The sequence below is a fragment of the Ursus arctos genome, unplaced genomic scaffold, assembly GCF_023065955.2.
Source record: "Ursus arctos isolate Adak ecotype North America unplaced genomic scaffold, UrsArc2.0 scaffold_23, whole genome shotgun sequence".
Classification (NCBI taxonomy): domain Eukaryota; kingdom Metazoa; phylum Chordata; class Mammalia; order Carnivora; family Ursidae; genus Ursus; species Ursus arctos.
In genome coordinates, this window is record NW_026622908.1 from 34,430,437 (window position 1) to 34,457,648 (window position 27,212).

The 27,212-nt window shown below is 35.8% G+C and overlaps 3 protein-coding genes across 3 annotated transcripts; all 3 read right to left on the reverse strand.

Moving 5' to 3' along the window:
- Positions 1 to 4,369: 4,369 nt before the first annotated feature.
- Positions 4,370 to 5,305, reverse strand: LOC113246456 (olfactory receptor 5W2-like). Its single transcript, XM_026487064.4, has one exon. It carries the CDS (start codon positions 5,300 to 5,302, stop codon positions 4,370 to 4,372), a length of 933 nt encoding a protein of 310 aa, XP_026342849.3. The 5' UTR covers positions 5,303 to 5,305.
- Positions 5,306 to 13,629: 8,324 nt separating this feature from the next.
- On the reverse strand, positions 13,630 to 14,565 carry LOC113246432 (olfactory receptor-like protein OLF2). The gene has a single exon (XM_026487040.1). The coding sequence runs from the start codon at positions 14,563 to 14,565 to the stop codon at positions 13,630 to 13,632; it is 936 nt and encodes a 311-aa protein (XP_026342825.1).
- A 10,829-nt stretch (positions 14,566 to 25,394) lies between these two features.
- On the reverse strand, positions 25,395 to 26,324 carry LOC113246379 (olfactory receptor 5W2-like). Its single transcript, XM_026486978.4, has one exon. The coding sequence runs from the start codon at positions 26,322 to 26,324 to the stop codon at positions 25,395 to 25,397; it is 930 nt and encodes a 309-aa protein (XP_026342763.3).
- Between the last annotated feature and the right edge of the window lie 888 nt (positions 26,325 to 27,212).

The window sequence follows — 27,212 nt, forward strand, 5'->3', positions numbered from 1 at the left end:
TCTTTGAATTTGCATCACATAGATCATCTTTAGGAAGGTAAAGGATATGGTAGTGTGACTCATATATGAGTCTATATACCATCTTCCTCCAGACTTCTAATGAAATGTAAATAGACCCATTATTTAATTATTTTTATCTCAATTATTATTCATTTTGTTTAATTTATTAAATTTATAAATTTATTACATACAATGATTATTTGTTAATCATTATTTATTATTAATTATTTTTCTACTGGTTCTTTCACTTCAGAGACAATCTCTTTCCCCTTCACACTGAGAAGTATAACCATTCTTCAACCGTTGTATTTAATACTTTGTTTTCATGAATCACATTTGATGCCATTCTTTCAACCACATGTTCTCCAATAGAATTTCAATTAATTTGGGGCGCCTGGGTGGTGTAGTCGTCAAGCGTCTGCCTTCGGCTCAGGGCGGGATCCCAGCTTTCTGGGATCGAGCCCCACATCAGTTTCCTCTGCTGGAAGCCTGCTTCTTCCTCTCCCACTCCCCTGCTTGTGTTCCCTCTCTCGCTGGCTCTCTGTCAAATAAATAAATAAAATCTTAAAAAAAAAAAAAAGAATTTCCATTAATTTATGACTATAACATCCATATACTTAGCACATTTTTTCCTGAGTTATTTTTATTTCATTCAGATATGTGTCTTTTACTGCACCATAAGCTCCTTAGAAATAATAGCTGGCCTTTGCTAATTTCTGAATCCTAGCACCAGGACTGGCACAAGTTATGTCTATTTTAATATTAGTTGGTAAATATTTTAAGTGATTGGATGAATTGGTGACAGAGAGAAGAGGAAATAAAGAAGTTCTGCTAACTATTTCAGCTCATACAGATCATACATGCATTTGTACATGGAGAAGGCTTTAGGGGTTACCATGGTTCTATTTGTTTTTTAAAAAAAAATAGTTTGCTTTTATTCGTTGCAGTTTTTACAAAGTTAAGAAGTATTAAAGTGCAATTTTGTGTCCTCTCCAAATATTACTAAAATAACCATCCTACCTAAAGCAATCTACATATTCATCAAATCCCTATCAAAATTCCAATGATGATTATCACAAGAAATAGGAAAAACTATCTTAAAATTTGTATGAAACTTACAATTAAAAGGTGTTAGAAAGCAAAGCAATCTTGAAGCAGAACAAAACTGGAGAACAAAACACTTCCTGATTTCCAAATAACAACATTAATTCTTCCAATGTATGAGCATGGGATATCTTTCCATTCATTGTGTCTTCTTCAACTTTTTTTTAATCAATCAATATCTTATAGTTTTTAGTGTACAGTTCTTTCACCTCCTCGACTAAATTTATACCCAAGTATTTCATTTTTTATGTTATTGTAACTAGCATTTTTTAAAAAATTTATCTTTCTAACAGATCATTGATAGTGCATAAAAAAAAACTGATTTTTTTGTATATGGATTTTATATCCAGCAACTTTCCTGACTTCTTTTATTGGTTCTAATTGCCTTTTGGTGGAGTCTTTAGGGTCTTGTATATATAATATCTTGTCATCTCAAAAGAGAGACAATTGGATTTCTTCTTTTCCAGTTTGTATGCTTCTCTTTCTTTTCTTTCTTAATTGTTGTGGTTAGGATTTTCAGTATTGTTTTGAATAAAAGTGGCAAGGGTGGGTGTCCTTATCTTGTTCTTCATATGCGAGTGAAGGTTTCCCCTTTGCACTGTTGAGTATTATGTTAGCTGTGGGCTTGTTATATGTGATCTTTATTTATGTTGAGGTAATTTCCCTCTCTACCCAGTCTGCTTAGAGTTCCACCATAAAATAAGGTTGAATTTTGTCAATTGTATTTGCAGCATCTGTTGAGATGATTATATGATTTTTATCTCTTGTTTTGTTAACGTAGTATAATACATTGATAGATTTAGGAAGGTTGGACCATCCTTGCATCCCTGGACTAAATCAGACTTGATTATGGATTATGATTCTTTTTATTCACTGTTGAATTTGGCTTGTGGTTATATTGTGATGCTTTTTGCATCTACGTCCATCAGGGATATTGGCATTTAATTTTTTTGTGATGTCCATGTTTGGTGCTGGTATCAGGGTAGTGCAGGTCTCATAAAATGAGTTTGGAAATATTGCTTCTTCTTCTAATTTTTGGAAGAGTTTGAGAAGAACTATTTATTACATCTTAAAGTGTTTGGTAGAAATCACCAATGAAGACATCTGGTCCTGAATTTTCTTTTTGAAGAGGATTTGGATTTCTGATTTAATCTCCTTAACAGCAATTGTTCATTCAGATTTTCTATTTTTGCATGACTCAGTCTTGGTCAGTTGTGTGTCCTAGAAACTTATTTGTTTCTTTGAGGCTTATTTGTTTCTTTGGCATATAATTATCCAAGGTAGCCTCTTATGATTCTTTATATTTGTGTGCTATTGATTGAAATGTATCTTCTTTCAGTTATAATATTATTTATTTGAGTCATCTCTCTTTTTAACTTGGTAGGTCTAGCAAAGATTTGTCTGTTTTATTTATCTTTCCAGAAAACCAACTCTTACTTTGACTGATCTTATTTATATTCTTTGTAGTGTCTCTTTCACTTAGTTTAGCTCTGATCTTTGTTAGTTCCTTCCTTCTACTAACTTTGGACTCAATTTGTTTTTCTTTGACAATTCCTTGAGGTGTAAAGATAGGCTGTTTATTTAAGATCTTTTTTTTTCTTCTTCATGGTAGCGTTTATCACTACAATTTCCCACTTAGAATTGTTTTTGCTGCATTCCCTAACTTTTGATATGTTGTGTTTCCATTTTTGTCTCAAGATATTTTTTTGAGGTCTTTATTGGTTTCCTCTTTAACCTGTTTGTTCAAGAACATGTTGTTTAATCTCTACAGAGCCCAACAGGGCTGGATCTCACAACCCATGATATCCTGACCTGAGCTGAAACCAACAATCGGTCGCCCAGCCAACTGAGCCACCCAGATGCCCCTACATTCAATGGCTTTTAATCTATAATTGTAATTGATAATTAAGAGTGTCGTTGAGCCTTATATGATCCTTAAAATATATGCCATTCCCATGATGTCTCAGCAAGTTAATTCAGTAGTTTAACCACCAGAAAGTAGAGCACAGACAGATGAAATTGACAGATGTCAAACATGTACATGGAAAAATACTCTTCACTTCTAGTGTAATTAATATGTAACTCTTTATAGATCCATTTCTTTAATATCCACAACCATTTTATGTACTTTCTGAAGAGTTATAAAATATATATATTCAAGCCACATACCACACCCTTAGTTAATTATGTTATTGATATCTAATAAGCTCTTAAAAATGTTACCTAGTATTTCTTTTGGTATATGTTTGTTTTGCCGTTTCTTGTCTTTGGCACCATGCAGGTACTTTGGATAACAGGGATGAGATGCTCAATCCTGGAACAAAGAAGGCTCACTGTCCTATTTTGGAGGCTGTGATTTAATAAACTAAGGAATATAAAAACAATACTTAAAGGAGATGGTTGTCTGTGAATATAAAAAGGGACGTTTAACCAGAGCCGAGAAGGGGGAAAGATGGGAAGGAAACCTTCCTTGAGGAAGTGATGCAGGAATTCTTCATAATTTTGGCACAATGATGTAATTGACCAAGGCACTTTACATTGCTCTTTATGACCTATACATGTTGGACTTTCTTAATTCCTAAGGTATAGAATGTTCATCTCAAGACCTCTGCAACTGTCAGACCCTCTGCCTAGAATCTTTTACTTTCCCCAACTTGCATTTTTTTTTTTTTAGATCTGAGACTGAATATCATCATCCAGATAAGCCTTTCTTTGCACACTAGTTTTTGACATTTTTTTCTAGATTTTTTATTTCTTCTTGATTTTTTTTCACTTTTTTAGATTGTTAACCCTGAGTTTTTATTTCATGAACGTTTTAAGACTTATTATGAACTATTTGAGTGCTTAGCTAATTAATGTTTGTTTATTCCTCTACATTATAGGACTCATTAGTTTGGAAACCACTGAATTTATATGAAATGCAATGCACCTAAATGTAAAAAAAGTACTTAGTGAGTACTCAATAATAAATCCAAGGATACTTGTAATAATGCTTAAATGAAAAATAAACAAGTCAATATATAGCAAAATTAGAAGGGTCAGGATGTTTTGCACAAAGAAGTAGTTTCATAAATAAATTGAAGACCATAGTGAAGCATAACAGGGTTGAGGAACTGCAGCATTTACTTATGGTTGAATTTTAGTACAGATAGTTATTTAAGTATTTGAGGAAATTATGTTTTTCACAGATCATACTATGTAATTCTATGAAAACAACAATCTCTATATGTGTGTGAGTGTCTGTATACATGCAGAATATAAATACTTAAAGCCATATTTTATTTTTCAATTTTTCTAGGGCCCCTTTCACATCCTTGTTCCGTAGGCTATAAATCAGTGGGTTTAACATGGGAATCACAAGGGTGTAAAACAATGAAGTAATTTTGTCTTGATCTAGGGAGTAGGAAGAACTCGGCCGGAAATACATGAAGAGCATGGTTCCCTGGAAAATTGCAACAGCAGTTAAGTGGGAGGTGCAGGTGGAGAAAGCTCTGAACCTCCCCTCAGCAGAGTGGATTTTCAAGACTGATAGGATTATATAACAATAAGAGATAAGGACTCCTGAAATGGTACTCAGTTCAATGAATCCAAAAATGGTGAATATCGCTAACTCATTGACCTGTGTATCTGAGCAAGAGAGCAATAGGAGAGGAGGCACATCACAGAAGAAATGATTAATCTCATTCGAGCCACAGAAACATAACCGGAATGTTAAAGTTGTGTGTATCAAAGCATCTGCCATTCCCACCAAGTAAACTCCAGCCACGAGCAGGGAGCACACTCTGGTGGACATGTTGGCTGTGTAGAGCAAGGGGTTACTAATGGCCTTGTACCGATCAAAGGCCATCACTGCCAGCAGCAGACACTCAGAATCTGCAAAAGTACAGAAGATTAAGAATTGAAGAGCACAGCCCACAATGGGAATTGATTTGTTTTTGGCAAATAGGTCCACCAGCATCTTGGGCCCAATTGCTGTGGAATAACAGAGGTCACAGAAGGAGAGATGGCTGAGGAAGAAGTACATTGGTGTGTGAAGTTGGGAATCCATTCTAATTAGAATAATCATTCCAAGATTTGCCAGGAGATTAATGAGGTAAATAACCAGAATGGTGGTAAATAGAGTCACTTTCATCCCAGAGTTATTGGTAATTCCCAAGAAAATGAATCCCGTCAAGGTGGAACAATTTCCTTTGTCCATTCTTCTTTGTGCTTGTTCTAAACTGTTTCAAAAATGATCAAGCAAGTGATAGATCAGGATTTGAATTTACTGGATACCCAAAACCCTATCTGTAAGACAAAGCATGATTTCGTATTATCTTCCTTACTCTCAGGAAAGAGCCCAATGAGTGTCACTTTTAAAGAAACATTGTTGTGTCATGAAAGTAACTAAAAAATGTTTTGTATAGAAAGTTGATAACTGTGGATTTTAACTCCATATGTCATTCCTGAGATATATTACTTGTCTTGGCTTCTGTTGTCCAGTGTCAAGCACTAAACTGAATAAACTGAATGTTCACTCTATATCCAAAATAATATAAAGGAAACTACAAAGTTGTTGAGAAAACGCCAGAAGATAACTGGACAGTATGTGTTAGAGAAAACAAAAAAGAAAGAAACGAAAGAAAGAAAGAAAGAAAGAAAGAAAGAAAGAAAGAAAGAAAGAAAGGAAGGAAGAAAGAAAGAAAGAAAGAAAGAAAGAAAGAAAGAAAGAAAGAAAGAGAGGGAGGATGGAAGAAAGAAAGAAAAAAAAAAGAAGAGAAAAGAAAAAAAAGAAAAGAAAAAAACCATGAAAATTATTATGGTATAGTGTTTGGTGTATGCTGACTTCAATGTTTACTGAAATATAAACATGTTTTATATGACTATTCTATCACTCATTTTCACGTATTTGCCACAGCATTTAGAATCCATTTGTATGACTGACCTTTGCTATAGGACAAATCACTTGAAAGACAAAGAGAGGCGATAAAATTATAGAAGAGGAAACAACAGACTATCCTGTATAAATTTGCATATCTTTGAGTTTTAAGTTGTCTTTTCCACTAAAATAAAAAGAAGGAAGAAGAAAAGTAAATGTTTTTCAGATATATAGTCTCCTGTCTTGTGTTTACCTACACATTCTGTACATATGTGTCTGTTGATATTAGAAAATTGTAACTTGGGTGGTGGTCTCATTTTTATTTTTTTAGACTTAAATACTATGATATGTGGTCTATACGGACTTGGATTTATTTGTAACAAGTTATCTTTTATCTTTTATTTTTTTATAAAACTAGAGCAAATCTTAAGTTTGCATATACAATATCACCTGCACAGTGATAAAAAGTGCTGGTGTACCCATTGACCTTGGTTAAAATATAAATAAGTAAAGTCTTTACTATTCTTATACAAATGACAAATGAAGTCAAATTCACACAGGTCTAATAAAGAAATATGATTATTTGGATGATAGGTTGCAGAATTTATTTAACTTAGTTAAGCAGGTATAAAATGATTCATTTATAAATTCCTTAATACTTGATTCCTCATTTTTCAAAAAAAAAAAAAGTAAGGTGTTTTCTATCCTATATTTTTTTTAGATTTAGTTGTTTAGAAACTTACCTGAAATTAGCATCTTTCCATTCTTATTTCTGGCTCAGGAACAGTAAGCAGATGGCATTTTATTTCTACCTTGTGACTGTTGGGACTTTAATCTCTAAAGACTCTGCCTTCACTCTTCTGGGTTATGGGAATGTGATTAATGAGATTTCTGCTTCTATATTTTCCCCCATGAATGTTGCATCAAAGGCAGATCTTTCAATTCCTCACTCCATACCAAATTGCTCAATGTCAGCAATTTACTAGAATTTATTCTAAGGCTATGCTCATGGCCATGAATCTATACCTTCCTCCAATGAAACCAGATGTCTAATTAAATTCAAATAGATTTTCTACTTAATAATTTGCATTGCCTTTTAATTGTTCACCCTATTTCTTCCACTTCCAAAACAACCCCTTTACCCCCCTTTTAGAAGTATGATAATCTGACATACTGCTTTTTTCATTAGTCATTATTTGTTTCCTTTCTCTCAAGTACAGTCAACCACCCACATTTCAATGTTTTTTCACTGTGTAGAGGTGCAAAACTGTTCCCTTCCTCTAGGTCCTTTCAGTAGCCTAATAATTAAATTGACATAAGACGGATTAACAGGAGAAAACAAATTTAATTTCATACATATGGGAGCCCCGTAAAAAATATGAGACTCAAAGAAGTGACCAAATCAGGCAGCTTTTATGCCTTTTAGACAAAGAAATGATAAATTTGTGAAGAATTGACAAGACAAAGAGGTTTGTCCTTGGGGTAGTAAATTAGGGAGGAATTAACAAGGCTTTTATTTATACAGCACTCTTGGCCCTAAATGCCCTCTCTCTTGCTCATAAGGATGCCACTTTACCACCTGGTGCAGGGAGTGTACTTTTCACCTGGGAGATTAATTTCCTGCTTTCAGAGGCTTATTCCACTCTCCTTCCACTGTAAAACACCTACTACACCTAGTACATTCTTTACCGAATTATTCGTTTTACCTATTTATATTTGTGTCTTTCTACACTCCTACAATCCTTAGTATAGGATATGCATGAATAATGACTCAGTAAATGTGTGGTATTAAATATTTTCCTGTTGTTAGTCTGGTAGATGTTCAACAAAGAAGAGAAATAAACCACCATTCTACTTATATAGTTCACATGTATAAGGATGAACTTTTATTTATTTATTTATTTATTTATTTTTTTATTTATTTATTAAAAGATTTTATTTATCTGAAAGAGGCGTGCATGTGGGGGAGGGGCAGAATGAGAAGGACAAGCAGACTCCCCATTGAGCAGGGACCCCCCCACATGGGGCTCTATATCAGGACCCCAAGATCATGACCTGAACCAAAGTCAGATGTTTGACTGAGGCACCCAGGCACTCCATGGGATGAACTTTTATTAAAAAATGTATTGTAATAATGCTCTTTAAGCAAAGCCAACTTCTGTTTATTTAAAAATAAGTTTTGTGTGCTATTATTTATGGCTGTACTTTGAGAACTGAGAGATATTGAAGTGTGAATTTTGTGTCTACCCAAATCTCTACCATACAGATACAAATGTAATGCTCCACCTTCTTGTATCCTGGTTACCCTTGTTGGTCCCTGACTCATTTGGAATTCTTCATTGGGACTGAGAGCTAAATCATATGTTGACATTATTCTGCCCTATAAAACGTCTCTCTGTCTTCTATAAACGTGCCTTTAAGCACCTCTTTCTTCAGCACTAGATTGGTGTTGCAAAAAGCACGGAGATCTTACCAAACTCTTCAAGGTTTTCATATATTATTCAACTTATCCATATATATGATCATATATTTCTAATATTATCTTGTGTTTCCTGAGCTGTCTTTACCAACGTCATTATACAGATACTAAAAGTGAGATCCAGATGTAAACAGTAAAATTCTGGAGTTTCATAGCATTATGTTTCTAAGACTCAAAGAGCTTGCCCATAATAGTTTCCTGACTATAGTGTAATGAACTGCAGGGCGTTATGCTAAGTGAGCTAAGCCAGACGGAAAAAGGTAGACACACGTATGATATGACTTAAACGTCTAATCTAAAAAAGCCCAACTCACAGAAACTTGTAGAGTGTAGAATGGTGGTTACCAGGGGCAAGAATTGGGTGGGGGAATTTGGAGATGTTGGCTGAAGGGTACGGACTTGCAGTTATAAGATGACTAAATTCTGAAGATCTCATGCACAACACTGTGATTACAGTTACAATACTGTACGAGATACTTCGAAGTTGCTAAGAGACTAGATCTTAAATGTTCTCACTACAAAAATAATAATAATTACATGATGGGATGCAGGTGTTTGCTAATGCTATGGTGCTAACCCTATTCCAATATGTAAATGTACCAGATCAACAAAACACTGTATTTCTAAATCCAGGGAGCCAAGAAAATAAGTAAAATGATGCCCTTGAGGTTGTGCAACCTGACAGTCTTCGGGGACACGCTCTGTGTGACCGCGTTCTGAGTGGCATTTGGAATATGTGAATCATTGCAGGATGCTGACAAGCACACATGTCTGTGTGTTGTTAAAGTCTACTTTCCATTATAATGTAAATAATATATTCTTGCTCTATATTTTGCCTTATTGCAGCTAATTTATTTCCTTAAAAAAGTCAAGTGAATACCGAAGATGTGTGTTCAAAAAATTAACTTGTGTTACCCAGGAACTTTCTTTTCCAAACTCGTTTTCTCATCAGATGCTACTCTGTCTCCAGGGATGACAAATCTCTTCAGGTTGCACTCTGTTTAGATGGAAGCTACATTTACCTTCTTAAACTCAACTGCCCCTGCAAAGCATCTAATCTAACTTTCCTTCCAATCTTTCTATTCAAATCTGAGCCTCAGTGACTACGTTATTATTAAAAGTTGGATAATTACCATCCTAAATGGATTTGTGGGTTTTTTTTTTTTAGATTTTATTTATTTATTTGACAGAGATAGAGACAGCCAGCGAGAGAGGGAACACAAGCAGGGGGAGTGGGAGAGGAAGAAGCAGGCTCATAGCGGAACAGCCTGATGTGGGGCTCGATCCCATAACACCGGGATCACGCCCTGAGCCGAAGGCAGACGCTTAACCACTGTGCCACCCAGGTGCCCCAATATTTTTAATTAAAGTTGGCTTTCTTACATTATGAAAAATTGTCAGTTGGAACTTCAGGCATGAGAGACAAGCAAGTGAGAAAAAAAAAAAAAAAGTCTGTGCCTACATGACTTCCCTGATAACCACTGTGCTTCTATATGTAATCCTATATAGTCAACTGTCTACTTATAAACCCATCTCTTTAGAAAATAGTTGTATGGCCCTGAGTCATGGGCCAATGTGAAAAAGTTTAGTGCATGAAAATGGTGCCAAGGAAAACCAGGTCCACTAAATCTTGTTGCTTTAAAGAGGATGAGGAGTGCTTATGGTTTGAATAAGACATCTGCTTTTTTTAATAACAAAAGATATAATTATCCACAGAAATGTCTTATGAAAGTTGCAGCATTTATTTTACAAAAATATGTGGATTTATTGTGTATAAAACATGTTGTTCTTCATGGCAGTACCTAATTTATAGGTAAAATGTCCAAATAGGGGGCACCTGTTTGGCTCAGTTGGTTAAGTATCTGCCTTCGGCTCCGGTCATGATCATAGGGTCCTGGGATTGAGCACTGCATTGGGGTCTGTGCTCAGCAGGTGTCTGCTTCTTCCTCTCCCATTCCCTCTGCCCCGCACCCCCCTCCCCCGTGGCTTGTGCTCTCTCTATCAAATAAAAATAAATTTTTAAAAATGTCCAAATAGCATTAACTGAGAAATATTGTGACTGAAGAAAGCATCCCCCATTTATTTGTTTGTTTGTTTTCTACCTCTATACCTCCCTATCATGTCTCAGAATCTCGGAAAGAATTTCACCCTGGACAACAGAGGAGTCTCATTGTCCCACTTGGGCTTTCCTGGCAATCTGAAAGATTTTCACCAAAGCGTTCTACAATGGCACCTAGGTAGCCTTAGACTTTGAAAGACTTTTACCTTGTGTAATTGTAGCAAACATTGAAGATTGCCTCTTATTCCTTTTTTTAAAGATTTATTTATCCATTTGAGGCAGAGAGGGAGAGAGTGAGTGGGGGTGGGGTGGGGGAGGTCTGAGAGAGAGAGAGAATCCCAAGCAGACTCTGTGCTGATCATGGAGCCAGATGTGGGGCTCCGTCCCATGACCCATGAGATCTTGACCTGAGCTGAAACCAAGAGTCAGGCACTTAACTGACTGAGCCACCCAGGCATCCCAAGAGTGCCCCGTAGTCTTGTATGGTCCTTCAAGTGCATATCCTTATCCCTATTTACTAAACAAGACACCTCAGTGATTATGATCCAGGCAGATTGCATCCAAGGACCCAGAAGGGGGTTTCTGCAGAATCAGCCAAGGGAGTCCTTGGTTTCACACAGTATGGAAATCAAACCTGAGCCAGCAGGAGATAAAAGCAGACTTTATTGAAGATATATTTAGAGAGATACAGATGGAGCATCCAGAAGACTTGGAAAAGGAATGAGGGAGTCTTGTCTTTGTTTGGGGTCTGGGATTTTTCTTGGCGATTGTGATCTGGTACACGTATCTTCTCAGGCAACAGGAACTGGTCAGGAGGATTGGGTCTGGGTGTTTTTCGTAAGTCACTCATTCCCTGAAGCCAGGGGTCTTGGTCTTGAGATAGTGACAGTGGTCTGGAATAGGCACATGATGATTCTGCTTGGTCCTTCCTTATATATTATCTACCGTGTTGGAAGACTCCAATAATATCATCACATCTTTGTCCCTTCATAGGAGGACATATGCTATTTGCATTACAAGGCATGTGTAGATTGGGGTGGGTTGTAGGTGCTAGAAGAATAGAAGCCAGAAAAAGAAGCAAAGGAAAAAAACCCAGCTTTTTCTCTTATGGGGTCCCTTTGGTTTTCCTGTCTCAATTTGCTCATCAGTAGAGCCAAATTAAGTTGTCAAATGTCTTGTAAACACCCAGATAAAAGCTCTTTGATAAAATTATTTTCCAAATGATTTGTATGTCTTTCATCTTCCCTTACACTCAGCATTCACAAGTATTTTATGGGCTAACATATATGATGCAAAAAATGTATTTAAGGCACATACTCGACCTCAGTGATTTCTTCTTCTTCTTTTTTTTGCCTCCCATGAATAAATATTCAATAAAGTTAACTTTCTTTCTTTCTTTCTCTTTCTTTCTTTCTTTCTTTCTTTCTTTCTTTCTTTCTTTCTTTCTTTCTTTCTTTTTCTTTCTTTCTTTCTTCTTTTCCTTTTTTTTTTTTGATATTTCTTTCTTTTTTACCCAGATACTGTGGTAGTGCTTGAGTAAAGAGATAAAAATGCACAGTCCTTAAACTCTGAGTATCCATTTCCCCACATTGAAGGGAATGATTTGGGAACCGTCGTGCTCTCAGGCACAGGGTGGTGTGTGAACCCACATTCACAGGTGCTGGAGGGAAGGAAAACCAGTGGAGGAAGTGACTGAGTTGTGAACTGCAGCTCTATAATCCAGCCACACTGGTTGCCTTTGAATTCCACAGATGACTTGGTCCTGTCTCCCTGAGGACCATCTAGTTTCTGATCCATCAGCATACAATGATTTCTCTACCTACCTGCATCTATCCGCTAATCCCTATTTATCTTTTAGATCCCAGATTAATTGCTGCATTTGCAAGAAGTACTTTTTAACTTCTGTTTTCTTTTGGGAGGCAAATTAATGCTCAGAGTCTGAGCTTATCTTGGCTTGCCATTTATTTAACACAAGTCCACTGCGGGAATTTCACTAGCCTACAGCGTCTACAATGGTGTCTTTTAATAAGACAATAAAGGAATTACATACTCCAATCAATGATAGATTAATCACACTATTGCTCCAGGCAGGGGGAGATGAAAGGAATGAAGTTCAGATTTAGTCGAAGTGGACTTTTTTAGGAGTTGGTACTCAGGAGAGATAGCTTAGCCAACCCAGAGCTGATGTGCAGTTGCCAGTGCAAAAATAAAAGTCCCCTGTTGCTGGAGGCCGTTGCTAGGGAATGACAGAGTCAGCGTTGATGAGCCCGGTGATCTCCCTAGGCTGCTACCTGGCTATCCACTATCAGCAGGGCCATAGAAGAGTCACCTTTACCAGGCAGGAGCTAATTGTTCCAAGGTTATTGGAGAGCTAACTTTTTAAATTAAATTAAATTAAAATTTTAAAATGTTTTATTATTGAGTATAGTTGATGTGTAATTTACATTAGGCTCAGGTGTGCAGCATGGTGATTCTACGTTTTACTCGTGCTCACCATAAGTGTATTCCTCAGCTGTTGACAACAACGTTATTGCAATATTATTGACTGTATTATCTATACTGTAGTTTTTAATCTCTGTGACTTATTTCATTAGTGGAAGTTTGTGCCTCTTAATCCCCCTCACCAATATTGTCCACCTCCCCAGCCCACATCCCCTTTGGGAAGCGCTAGTTTGTTTTCTGTATTTCTGCTTTTTGTTTGCTTGTTTATTCATTTGTTTTTGTTTTTAGATTCCATATATATATATATATATATATATATATATATATATCACTTAATTAAAATTGAAATTTGCATTAGGCAATAAGACTTATTAGTAAATAAACTGCTAGATTCACCATGAAATTCAAAGCACGTAAAGGTACTTAGAAAATACTCAAGAACACTTAGAAAATTCAATTCATGCACAAATGAAAGATTGAGGAAACAAAAATTTTGCCAACTAGGAGTCTAGAAATTTCCCACAAATAGGGAGTACCAAATATAAATTCAAGACATAAAATGAACCATGGAGTATTTAGAGAATGACGCGGTATAAATACTCATTGAATTACATCATAGTGGCAAAACAATTTTGATTTCCATGCATTGTAGTGTAAGATTGGGAAAAAATACATGCATGTACATTTTCAATGAAACCACTTTTTACTTTTAAGGTTTTTCAGGGCCTCTTTCACATCCTTGTTCCGTAGGCTATAAATCAGAGGGTTTAGCATGGGAATCACAAGGGAGTAAAACAATGAAATAATTTTGTCTTGATCAAGAGAGTAGGAAGAACTCGGCCGGAAATACATAAAGAGCAGAGTTCCCTGGAAAATCGCAACAGCGGTTAAGTGGGAGGTGCAGGTGGAGAAAGCTTTGAACCTCCCCTCAGCAGAGTGGATCTTTATCACTGCTAGGATGATATAGCAGTAAGACACACAAAGCCCCGAAAGAGTAATCAATTCAATGAAGCCAAAAATGGTAAATATCACTAACTCATTAACCTGTGTATCTGAGCAAGACAACAAGAGGAGAGGTAGGACATCACAGAAGAAATGGTTAATCTCATTTGATCCACAGAAACATAACCGGAATGTTAGTATCGTGTTTACTGAAGCATCCGCAATTCCCACCAGGTAAACCCCAGCCATGAGCAAGGAGCACACTCTGGTGGACATGTTGGCTGTGTAGAGCAAGGGGTTGCTGATGGCCTTGTACCGATCAAAGGCCATCACTGCCAGAAGTAGACACTCAGAATCCACAAAGGAACAGCACACCAACCATTGCAGAGCACAGCCATGGAAGGGAATTGACTTGTTTTTGGCAATGAAGTCTGCCAGCATCCTGGGTCCAATTGCTGTAGAATAGCAGAGGTCACTGAAGGAGAGGTGGCTGAGGAAGAAATACATGGGTGTGTGAAGGTGGGAATCCGTTCTAATTAAAATGATCATCCCGAGGTTTGCAACAAGAATGATGAGATAGACAATTAGAAATGTGATAAATAGAGTCACTTTAACTCCAGGGTCATTGCTAATTCCCAAGAGAAGGAATTCATTCACAGAAGAGCAATTTTTTCCTTCCATTCTTCTTGATTCTTCTAAAATGCTACAGAAATGATCAAGAAATGGTAGACCCAAGTTTTAAGTCTTCTCGACTCTCAGAAAAATATCATCTGTAAATCAGAAAGGATTTATTTCAGTACATCATATTCTTTATGGCCTTAGTTTTCAGACAGTCCGGACAAATTTCATTGTTATGTTGTTGACAAAAGTTAAACTGTTTGGGATAGGACTTAGAGAAAGTTTAATTCCAAATTTGGAGATTATCCATAAGGAATATGATCCGTGTACACCTGCTTTGCTTTATCCCAGCAGGCAATCACGAATGAAAGCTCATTACAAGTCAAATATAATATGAAAGCAATAACTAAATTTAAAACAAGTTTGGAATATGTATTTTTATATTTTAAAAATAAATATCTAATTGAACATCAAATGATTACATTATCTGAGCTGTGTATCATGATTTTTTAATCCTCTGTTTTAAATTCAGAAACAGGGGCACCTGGGTGGCTCAGTCGTTAAGCGTCTGACTTTGGCTCAGGGTGTGATCCCAGGGTCCTGGGATCGAGCCCCACATCAGACTCCCTGCTTGGTGGGAAGCCTGCTTCTTCCTCTCCCACTCCCCCTGTTTGTGTTCCCTCTCTCGCTGGCTGTCTCTCTCTCTCTCTGTCAAATAAATAAAATATTTTAAAAATAAATAAATAAATAAATAAATAAATAAATAAATAAGTAAATTCAAAAACAATGAACATATCTCTGATTTAAGAATAATAAGCAATATGTGAGTAACTGCTCCCATCCACATTGTTTTTAGTATTTATTGAGACTTTAGATATATTTTAATAAACTTTTCTCTAGTAATATATTACTACATTGCTACGTTTTTATTACTTACATTCAGAAGTGATCTGGTGCTGAAGGACGCTTCTCTTGGTCAGAAAAGAAAAAAAAAGCTAAAAACTAGTGGAAACTAAAGTATTTAACACATACACTTCCAACTCTTTGGATTTTAAACTGGATTTATTTATTAAAAATAGAGATGGGAACAAGAGTAATAAGTGCATTTTTTTATTGGCTTCTGTGTGTGTGTGTGTGTGTGTGTGTGTGCACCTGTCTTTCTGTTGATATGTGAAAACTAGAATACGCGTGATCTGATTTTGTTTTACGTTTGAATAAATACAATATGTGGTTGATATGGGGTTGAATTTACACAAATTAGCATTTGTGTTGTAATACCTCAACTATTACCTGTAAACAAAAATAGAAAAAAAAATCTTAACTTTGTGTATACCATTTTCCAGTGTTTAAAAAAACCCATCGTTTCTCTTTTTAATTTTGATTAGGATATAAACAAGTAAAACTATTTATTTGCTAGTCAAAATGAATCTGATTCACCCTGCTTAAATGAGAAATACCTCTTTTTTTTGCTATTAGATTGCAGACTATTAACCAAAGGAAATAAGTAAAAAAATGATTTATAATTTTTTAAATATTCAATTCCTCATTTTCCCAAATATAAGCATTTTTTTAATTCTTGAAATTTAGTGACTCAGAAACCTACCTGTGATGGGCAAATCCTTCTGTGCTTGCCCCAGCAGCTGAACAATACAGACAGATTGCATTTTATTTTCACTCAGTGTCATTTGGGACTGAAGTCTCTCAAGCCTCTGTCCTCACACTTCTATACCATACAAATGTGATTAATTAGATTTATAGTTCTATGTTTTCCCTCGTGAATGTTACAATAATTTCAGCAAAGGCTGACTTTAAATTCTTTGCAGTTGCACCAAATGGATCATCTTTAGGAAGATAAAATGGTTTTTATAGTATAAGTCATTGCTTCCCTGAGTCTATACCATCTTCCCCCGGTCAGATCAGACTTCTAATAAAACTCAAAGAGACCTTCTACTTAATTACTTTATCTGTTAATTATTATCTATTCCTTAAATTTATTACATTAATAAGTTTACTAAAAAACATGATTACTTTCCTGTTAATTATTGCTTATCCGTATTTTTATCCTGTTTCTTTTATTTTTGAAACAAACTCCTTCACCTTCCACTTAGAACAATCCTTCAATGGTTATATTAAATACATTTTTTTCATTAAGTATGTGTGATTCCATTCCTCCAACCACATCATCTAACCGGATTTCGATTATTTTATGACAATTACATCCACTGTGCACAGCACTTTCTCTTGCATTATCTTTATTTTATTTGGAGATGTGTCTACATTATAAGCTCTTTAGTAATAATAGCTGCACTGAGCTAATTTCTGTATATCTTGCAGCCCTAGCACCAGCACTGGTACAATTAATGTCTAATCGAATCTTTGTTCTGAAATATTTTAGGTGGATAAGCTCATGGGTGATGGACAAATAGTTGTAATAAAGAGGTTTTTCACGAGACTTGTTTCAACTACTATGGGAATTAAGGAGGGAACATATTGCATGGAGCGCTTGGTGTTTTATGCAAACAATGAATCATGGAACACTACATCAAAAACTAATGATGTACTGTATGGTGACTAACATATCATAATAAAAAATAAATAAATAAAATAGATCATCTATGTGTGCATGGAAGAGGGTTTAAGAAAAAAACAAAGTTCTATTCATTTCTTAAAAATTTTGTTTGCTTTTATTTATTTCAAATTTTACAAAGTTGAGAAGTATTGGAGTGTAATTTTGCATCCTCTCCAAATCCTTTCCAACAGTTATGATGTAACGCTCAATGATCCTTGAACCTTTTCCTGTCCTCTTGGTCCCTAGTACCATTGATGACCATCAGCATTAACCAGAGCTAACCAGTCCTTCACACTGACCTGACTGGTATAAACTTTCATCTATCCTTCCTCGCTGTGATGTGAAATTCAAGTATCTTTTCAATCTGTGCATTTTGTTCTGTGTGTGCCTGCAAGGAACAAGAAAAATTCATTCATACATACTTATGTATTTAATTTGAATATATGAAAGGCTAAGAACAAAAGAATGGGAAAATGATAATTTTCAAGGCTCTACTACTGACTGATTGTAGCCGTGTCTAATCAAAGATGGTTTCAAATTCTCTGACACTTCTCCCATGGACACAGGATGCCCCCCTCCCCCCCCATTAAATTAGGCTGGCCTTTGACTGCTTTGATGAATACGGTATGGAAAAAATAATTCTTTCTGGGACAAAGTTTCAAGAGGCATATACTTTTTTACAAATATATTATTTTAACAAAGTTAATAGTAATCAAAACTAGAAACAAAGAGATGCTCACGAATAGGGGAATAAATAGATTAAGATAGTTCCATGATATGGCACATTATATAATCATTAAAAGGAATACATTGGAGTCCTTTATATTGGTGCAGAAGGATTTGCAAAAGACGGAAGTTAATTGGGAAATTTAACATGCAATGAATTACATATACACTATTTTCTGGAAAGCAAGTAATGATCACATATTTGCTAATGAATGAGCATGGTGAGAAAATAAGAAAAGGTAAAGAACAAGCTGTTATCATAGGTCATGGGATTTTTGAAGTGTACATTAGGAAAAAAAAGATGTAGGATACTGGAGATCAATGTGTGAAATAAAGTAATGAGGGGATAGATTATCCACGAAGAAAATAAAATTCAAAAGTCTATAAGATGATCTCATTTTTAGTAATTATATATGTGTGCGTATGCATGTGTGTATATGTTGTATGTGTGGGTGTCTTTTCATTTTTGTATTTCCATGAAGGTATTATTTCCCAGTTTTACTAAAATACAGTTGACATGTAACACTGTACAGGTTTTTCCTGGCTTTTGAAAGTTTGTGTTATATGACTTCGTTTTTACAAAAGACCTACATTTGTACCTGTTTTTGCTAACTTGCTTGGTGTGTGGGAGTCACTCAGCTAGTTTCTTGATCTCTTTCAGAAGGAAATATACCATGTGTAACTATTCATTTGGCGTGTCCATGGAAAGAGAGGTGTTGGAGCCCCCTATGTTACCCTATTTAAAGACTTCCCTTGGCCCTGATAATATTACCTTTGGAAGCAGCTATTTGCCATCAGTCCTTGGGGATGGGTGAGAAGGATGTGATGTAGTGACTAAGAAGGGAAGGGAATGATGAGGATTGAAGCAGACAGGAGAGAATACAGAAAGCCTTTTGATGTGGTGTCCCCTATTTATGTAAAATACCGAGATAGTCATAGGCCATCTGCCCCAGCTTCTATTTGAGTCATGATTCCCTAAAAAATATTTTCCATGATATGTTATTCAATTTCACAAATTCAGAGAGAGGAGGCCCACGATTAATTGAATCAATCAATTCTACTGTTGTAATTCCATTTACAGGGCTTAAAATGTCCTATTCTTTGGTTTAAAAACCACTAGATCTGATAAAACAGCCAATATGTAGATCAATCAGTTTTTAGATGCTGTAATACACAGTTGTCATAAAACAGAGAGATGAGTTAATCATATCACAGGTTTACACACTCTTAATTAGTAGTAATCCACTGACACCCCATACTTCTTGGACAACGCATTTCAAAGAGTGTTTTCTACCAGGCAGCTATGGATAAGTAATAGCTCCAAAAGGTTATGTGTTAATTGGAAAAAGATCATACAGGTGGAAACCCTTACAGCTTTTTATAAATAATAAGAATAAGAGTAAGAATAAAATTCTCCATAGGTTTTTCCCAGCATGATATTTGTGAAAAGTCAGAGCATCCCACAAATGCTCCTTTGAAAACCAAAGAATCTTCTTGGGCTTTACTTCCATCCTGAAACGTTTTTACACAAAGGCATTTTGCAATAGCAGCTAGAAAATCTAAGACATTCATCGGCTTTTAACTTCTACAATGGTAATGGTTAATTAAGAGTGTCTTTGAGCCTTACGTGGTTGTTCAAATGTATGCCATATATACATTGGCTGAACAGGCTGATGCAGTGCTTTGATTATCAGAAACTAGAGCAGAGACAGATGAAATCAATAAACAGCAAGAATGCACTTGGTATGTGGTTTATAGACATAACTGTTAGAATATTCTTTCTATTGTGCTTAATAATTGCCAGGGATAGTGTTTATAGCCGTTTCTCTTTCTCTCAGACACACAGAGGCAGGTACATCTCTATGTCTATCTATCTATATCAATCTACACCTCTCTCGATATATAGATATCTATCTATACAACTGAATTCAAATCAAATATCTTTTTTTGGCCATATTTAACAGACGATGATTGCTTTTAAAATTTTTAAACATGCATTAAATACAGCATCACCATAAAAATCCTTGTTTTGAGTCCCTGTCTTTATTATAAAAATAATATGGATCTGTGTTTAACTGGAGAAAAGTCAACCTGCATAAAAATGACTGGTAATGTGTTATTTCTCTTTGAAACTGAATAAGAAGAGAGTATACCATTTTTGTTCAATGACACTTAGGACTTAACATCGCTAAAGTCCATCCTAGTGCGCTACATGGTAAAAATACGTAGTTAATTGAGACTTTCTCCACAATAAATGAGAAAACTTAGTTTGTTTGCCTGAAGTGAACATTTTTATTCTTATGAAAAAGGAAAATAACTAAGAGAAAATTGAATAAGAAAACCACACACACAAAAACATATATTAATATCTACAACTGACTAGTGATGCTTTTCTTAGATGCAAGAAGGACACACTGACCCTCTTTTTTCTTCCTGAAAGCAGGGACAAGATTTCCCATGTGAAACGTACCCTTCCTGTACCAGAAAGGAGAGAGACATCTTTATCACCAGAGAAATTCAGGTTCAAAAGGCTATATAAACAACGCTTTTTACTTCTTTACTAATTTCCTACCCAAAGCCCAAACTTCTTTGCTTTGTTTCTTTGTATAGAATGTATAAATCTGCCTGTTTTTGTCACTGAGTCTTGTATTTCTACGAGCAACCGTGCATATGAAATTAAATTTCTTTTTCTCCTGTTAATCTGTTTTATGCTAATTTAATTACTAGACCGGCCAGAGAACCTGGAAGGGAAGAAAGGAAAAGTTTCCCTTCCCTATAATATACAACTCTTTATATCATAAATAATTAGAAATGAGTGAAAGTGTGCATATATAATTCCTCATATGCTGTGTTCCTTTATGAAAATCTTTAGAAATAGACTTAAGGGAGAGAAGAGACCATTTTGGGAACTGGCTTTCAAATGCTCGGAGTTTTCATAAATTATTTCTTTCATTACCATAAAATATCACGTATTTACTGTGTTATCTCATACGTTCCAACTGATTATTACAATGTCCTCGTACACGTGCAGACATTGGCTTCTGGAGTCTCACAGATACTGGGTTTTTCTGGCTGCAAAGCCCTTGCTCTTAACAAATTCCTGATGACAGCATCATGAACTAAATCCCTCTTGGGAAACAATTCTCTTGGCTAATCTCATGGAAGGCCAACGTGTGTTTACCTTGAAGTCTCATTTGAAAATTAACAAAACCCGTGAAGACAGATTTTCAGGGTTCTAAGCAACTGGGAGCCCCTCTAAGTGTGCTCTCTAAGGCAGCAGGATTCCAGCCCGTGTGATTGATGGCTGAGGGCAGCACAGAGGAGGGTCACCAGAGGGAGACATGGTCTGTGCTATATATTACAACTGAACTCTTGAACCTCACCGACCTCGGTGTGAAGAGAATGCAGTGTGCAAGGTGGCTGCATTGCACAATTCCAGAGAGTAAGTAGAAAATAAGAAAATTGGTGGCCCTGAGGCTATGCATCATGGCAGCCCCAAGGGATACTCTCTGGACTGGCCATATTCTGAGTGACATTTTACAATATGCTAATTAGGACAACTGACATCACAGATTGCTACCGTTGATAGATATTTCCAGATAATGTATAATAATCATGCATACAAGCTGTATGTTCTGAGTCTGAATGTAGTTACTTCTACCAGTAAATGCAAAACCCGTGGAGGGAAGAAAGTAAGCTGTGTTAGGCACATACGAGTTTCTGTTCTTGAGTCCTCCGGGACTCTCCTGTTTATTCAGAAACTTCACCTGGGAGTTAGCAGGAGCGCAGCATTGCTTCTTGTTTGTTTTCTTTTTTTTATTTTTTTTTCTCTCTCTCTTTTATTAGTGTGTTGTTTTGGTTCCTTGCTTTCCATAAAGCTAAAATAACCCTCAGTGAAATTAGTATACTTTTAAATTTGGGAAGTGTGATGGTCCCAATACTGAGAGAGCAGAAGTATCGCCGTGGGAGATAGTGTGGAGGCAAGGCGAAACCATGCAACCGAGTGCTGCGAATTGCCCAGCAGTTAAACTCAAGAACCTGATGCATTTGTATTCCCCAAGACATTTTCTACCGTTGTTTGCTTCTTTGGTACATATTTGGGATGTGGAATTGTCCTTGGTCCTATCTTCTGATTCCTTTCAAATTAATTGTTCCCTCAGGTGCTCCCCTGTGCAGAGGAGACTGAAAATCCCTCAGGTTCCATTTTGTTCAACTAGGACCTAGCTTTAGCCTCTCAAACAGGACTTCTCCTCAAGACCATGTAAACTAACTTCCCTTCAGAATATTCCTTCCCATGATTTACACCTGAGCTGTGTGACTACACTATTGTTATATGTTAGATAACCGCATTTAATTCCCGATGGATCTCAGTTTTTATTAGGAAGAGAGTTATAAATAATTGAAAAAAGAATGTTTTTAGGAGAAATTCTATACATCAGTTACAAGCAACTGAGAAAAAATTATCTCTAACTACAGGTTTCTGGATAACCCTGGCGATACTAAAGCAATCCTATGTAGGAGAACATCCACCCAGAAGATCACACTCTTCAGAATATAGTTATCTGTCCCCAAAACATTGAGTATCATGATAAAGGGTTCCTGGCATGATGCTGGTACTAAAGTATGCTAAGTTTCCCTGCTGCTGGAGGAAAGCCTAGAAGTGCCCGTAGGTGAATAAAGGCATTGTTCTGTAAGCAAGTCAGAAATTTTAATAACATGAAGAATGTTCACTGATGCATTCTATGACATATGTTCATTACATCAATTTTATGGATATATTATGAACACTTGCTGTGTGCAGGGAACATAACATTTAAGAAAACCCTGTGGTTGCTTACAATATTTCTTACAAAGAAAATACACTTTTTCTTTGGAAAATATATTTAGGGCATAATATAAATATAGAGAATTTTTATTTGAGAAAGTATACTGCAAATATTTTCAGAAACAAAGATTCCCTTCACTCAGAACCAGTCCAAAAAAAGAACATTACTAGCACCTTCAGAATTCATCCCTAGAACCACTGCAAAGTGATGCTTAGTGTGATAGGGTAATTTATAAATTTTTTTTCTTTTTAATTTCATAAGTTAGAGGTTACTTTATTTCTTAACATTTCAAGTTTTTATTTAAATTTTAGTTAGTTAACATACAGTGTAATATTAGTCTCAGGAGTGGAATTAAATGATTCATCACTTATATATAACACCCAGTGCTCATCACAAATGCTCTCCTAAATTCCCATCACCCATTCAGCCCATCCCCCGCCCACCTCCCCTCCCGCAGCCCTCAGTTTGTTCTCTGTAGTTATGAGTCTTTTTTATAGTTTGTCTCACTCTCTTTTTTTCCCCCCTATGTTCATCTGTTTTGTTTCTTAAATTCCACACGTAAGTGAAATCATATGGTGTTTGCCTTTTTTGACTGACTTGTTACACTTAGCAAAACACTATCTAAATCCATCCATGTAGTTGCAAATGGCAAGGTTTCATTCTTTTTGATGACTGAATAATATTTCATTGTACACATGTAAAATGTTCCATCGTGTGGGTGTATAAATATATATACATTATATATAATATATACATTATATATATATACAAAATGTGTATATATATAATATCTCACTATAGGTGGAATTTAAGAAACAAAACAAATGAGCAAAGGAAAAAAAAGAGAGAGAAAGACAAACCAAGAAACAGACTTTTAACTATATATGGATATAACTTAGTTGTTTTCAGTCTAATATTATGATAAATAGTACACACAAATCCTCTTCACTTCTAGTGTATTTAATATGTAGGTCTTTATTAATCTGTTATTTTAGTAATGGAGATATATATATATATAATATATATTATGTATTATTATATATATATATATATTCTGGCCACATACCTTACAGTCATATAATTGTGTTACTAACTTCAAATAGTACACACAAATCCTCTTCACTTCTAGTGTATTTAATATGTAGGTCTTTATTAATCTGTTATTTTAGTAATGGAGATATATATATATAATATATATTATATATTATTTTATATATATATATATTCTGGCCACATACCTTACAGTCATATAATTGTGTTACTAACTTCTAAAAAACACTCAAAAATATTATCCGTTTTTAATTTATTATTTGTTTGTTTTTCCATTTTGTGTCCTAGCATGCATGCAGGTGCTTTGGGTAATAGGATGAAATGATCAATACTTGACAAAGAATGCTCCCAGTCTCATACTAGAAGCAGTGATTTAATAAACAGAATGATATTAAAACAGTGTTTAAAGGAGATGTTTTACTGTGCATTACAAAATGGACATTCATCCAGGAGAGAAGGGACAAGGAAGGAAGGAAATTTCCCTGGAGCGTTGATAGAGGAGTTGATGTTTTGTAACTATAAGGCAATGAAGTACTTTGCCAAGGCCCCTTCCACTATTCTTTATAATCTAACCAATTTGACTTCTTTTCTTCTTTTTTCCCCCAGTTTTCTTGGGATAAAATTGAATATAGCATTGGGCCTTTTTAAGGTAATGGTGTGTTTTGATATGTGTATAATTTGTGAAATCATCATTGTTGGTAAGGTTAATAAACAAATTCATTACCTCACTTAGTTACCAATTTTTTGTTGGGATGAGCACATTTAAGAGCAAATTCTTAGCAAACTTCAGTTATATGATGCAGTCTTGTTAACTATAGTCACCATGTTGTACATTACATTCCCTAAAATGTATTCATCTTATAACACAATGTTTGTATTATTTGACCAACATCTTCCCATTTCCCCCACTCCCCAAGCCCCTGGTAATCACCATTCCACTCTTTGCTTTTATGAGTTCAATATGTTTAGATTCCACATAAAAGTGAGATCATACAGCATTTGTCTTTCTCTGTCTGACTTATTTCACTTATAATGTCCTCAAGGTCCATTCATGTTTTGGCAACCACACTTCTTTACTTCTAAAATGTCACAACTTGTCCACCTCAAGATGTCTCCAATTGTCACATAGTCTGCCTACCATCTTTACTTCTCCCAACTTGCGTCTTTTGAGATCTGAGACTCAGTATCTCTAGCCAACGAAGCCTTTCTCTTACACTAGATTTACACATTTTCTTTGGATAAAAGCCCCCTGTTTTTACTTCATGAGGAGTTTGAGACTTGTGAATTATTTGGTGCCTCATTAAGTAATGTTGGTTACTTTGAATAGATGATACGTTTCATTAGTATGAACACTACTAGATGTACCACGGAATATAAACCAGTTACGTACTCAAGTTCACTTAGTAAGCACAAAATACACCTAAGTATAATAAATTGATGTTTGAGTGAAAGAATGAACAAATAAAAATGTGGCAGAGTTAGAAAAGTCAGAAAAATTTTCCACAAAATGAGAGTACCATATACAAAATGTAGACATATAATAAAGCATGATATATTAAGGGAAATACAAAATTATTGTGAAAGGGTTTTAAAACAAACTCATTTTGTTAAGTTAAGGTTTTTGAGACAATTTTGTTTCTCCTGTGTCATGCAATATAATTTTACAAAAGCAACAACCACAATGCATGTATGTTGTGTGTGTGTGTGTGTAATATAAATATTTAAAACCACTTTTTAATTTTCAGTTTTTTCAGGGTCTCTTTCACATCCTTGTTCCGTAGGCTATAAATCAGTGGGTTTAGCATGGGAATCACAAGGGTATAAAACAATGAGGTCATTTTATCTTGATCAAGAGAGTAGGAAGAACTCGGCCGGAAATACATAAAGAGCATGGTTCCCTGGAAAATTGCAACAGCAGTTAAGTGAGAGGTGCAGGTGGAGAACGCTTTGAACCTCCCCTCAGCAGAGTGGATCTTCAAGACTGATAGGGTTATATAACAATAAGAGATGAGAACTCCACAAATGGTACTCAGTTCAATGAAGCCAAAAAAGGTGAATAATGCCAACTCATTGATCTCTGTATCTGAGCAGGAAAGGAGGTAGAGTGGAGGTAAATCACAGAAGAAATGATTAATCTCATTCGAGCCACAGAAACATAAGCGGAACGTTAAAGTTGTGTGTATCAAAGCATCTGCCATTCCCAGCACGTAAACTCCCGCCATGAGCAGGGAGCACACTCTGGTGGACATGTTGGCTGTGTAGAGCAAGGGGTCGCCAATGGCTTTATACCGATCAAAGGCCATCACTGCCAGAAGTAGACACTCAGAATCAGCAAACATACAGAAGATCAAGAATTGAAGAACACAGCCAAAGAAGGGGATTGATTTGTTTTTGGCTAAAAGGTCTACCAACATTTTGGGGCCAACTGCCGTGGAATAACAGAGGTCACAGAAAGAGAGGTGGCTGAGGAAGAAGTACATAGGCGTGTGGAGCTGGGAATCCATTCTAATCACAATGATCATTCCAAGATTTGCAAAAAGATTAATGAGATAAACAGCAAGAAATGTTGTAAATAGGGTCACTTTCATTCCAGGGTTATTGGTAATTCCCAAGAAAATGAATTCTGTTAAGGAGGAGCAGTTTCCATCCATTCTTCTATGTTCTTGTCTAAACTTTTGAGAAAATGATCAAGAAAATGATAGATACATACAACTCTTCTGACAACCACACAATATCTGTAAAGCAGAACACAATTTCTTTTTTCTTTTCTCTTTCTCTCTCTCTCTCTCTCTCTCTCTTTTTTTTTTTTAGGAAAGTGATAGAAGTATATTTAGTGAAGATACAGAAAAAGCTCTCAAGTGAGAGGGGTCCTGAGAGGGTTGCCAACCATGGCCTTTAGGGTTTTTTTTTTTTTTTTAGATTATGTTACTCACCATAAGGTACATCATTCGTTTTTGGTATAGTGTTCCATGACTCATTGTTTGCGTATAACACCCAGTGCTCCATGCAATACATGCCCTCCTTAATACCCTTCACGGGGCTAGCCCATCCCACCACCTCCCTCCTCTCTAAAACCCTCAGTTTGTTTCCCAGAGTCCATAGTCTCTCATGCTTCAACCCCCCCCACTTCTTTCCCCCCTTCATTGTAGGATTGGTCTTTTATAGAAAGCTAACCGGGGGAACTTAAACCCTTTTAACATCTCTATTGATCACGCCTTCAGTGATTTACTTCCTTTCCAGGGGCTGGTTATTCTTCGTTGGTCACAGGAGATTATCATAAAGATACCCACCCCACACACCTAGGGCACGGTGGCCCTCCACACAATTTCTTTCTGCAATTGTCTTTCATACTAATAAAGGTACTTGGTCAATAGTCACTCTTTAAAGTGACACATTACTATCTAATGAGACAATAAAAAATATCTATGGTAGGTGGTTGAGGAACTTTGATCTAAATCTAGATGCCATTTATGAGGTATGCGACTTTCTACAAGCTCTTTAATTTTTCTGAGCATACCTCCCTTGTATCAAGGAAGATA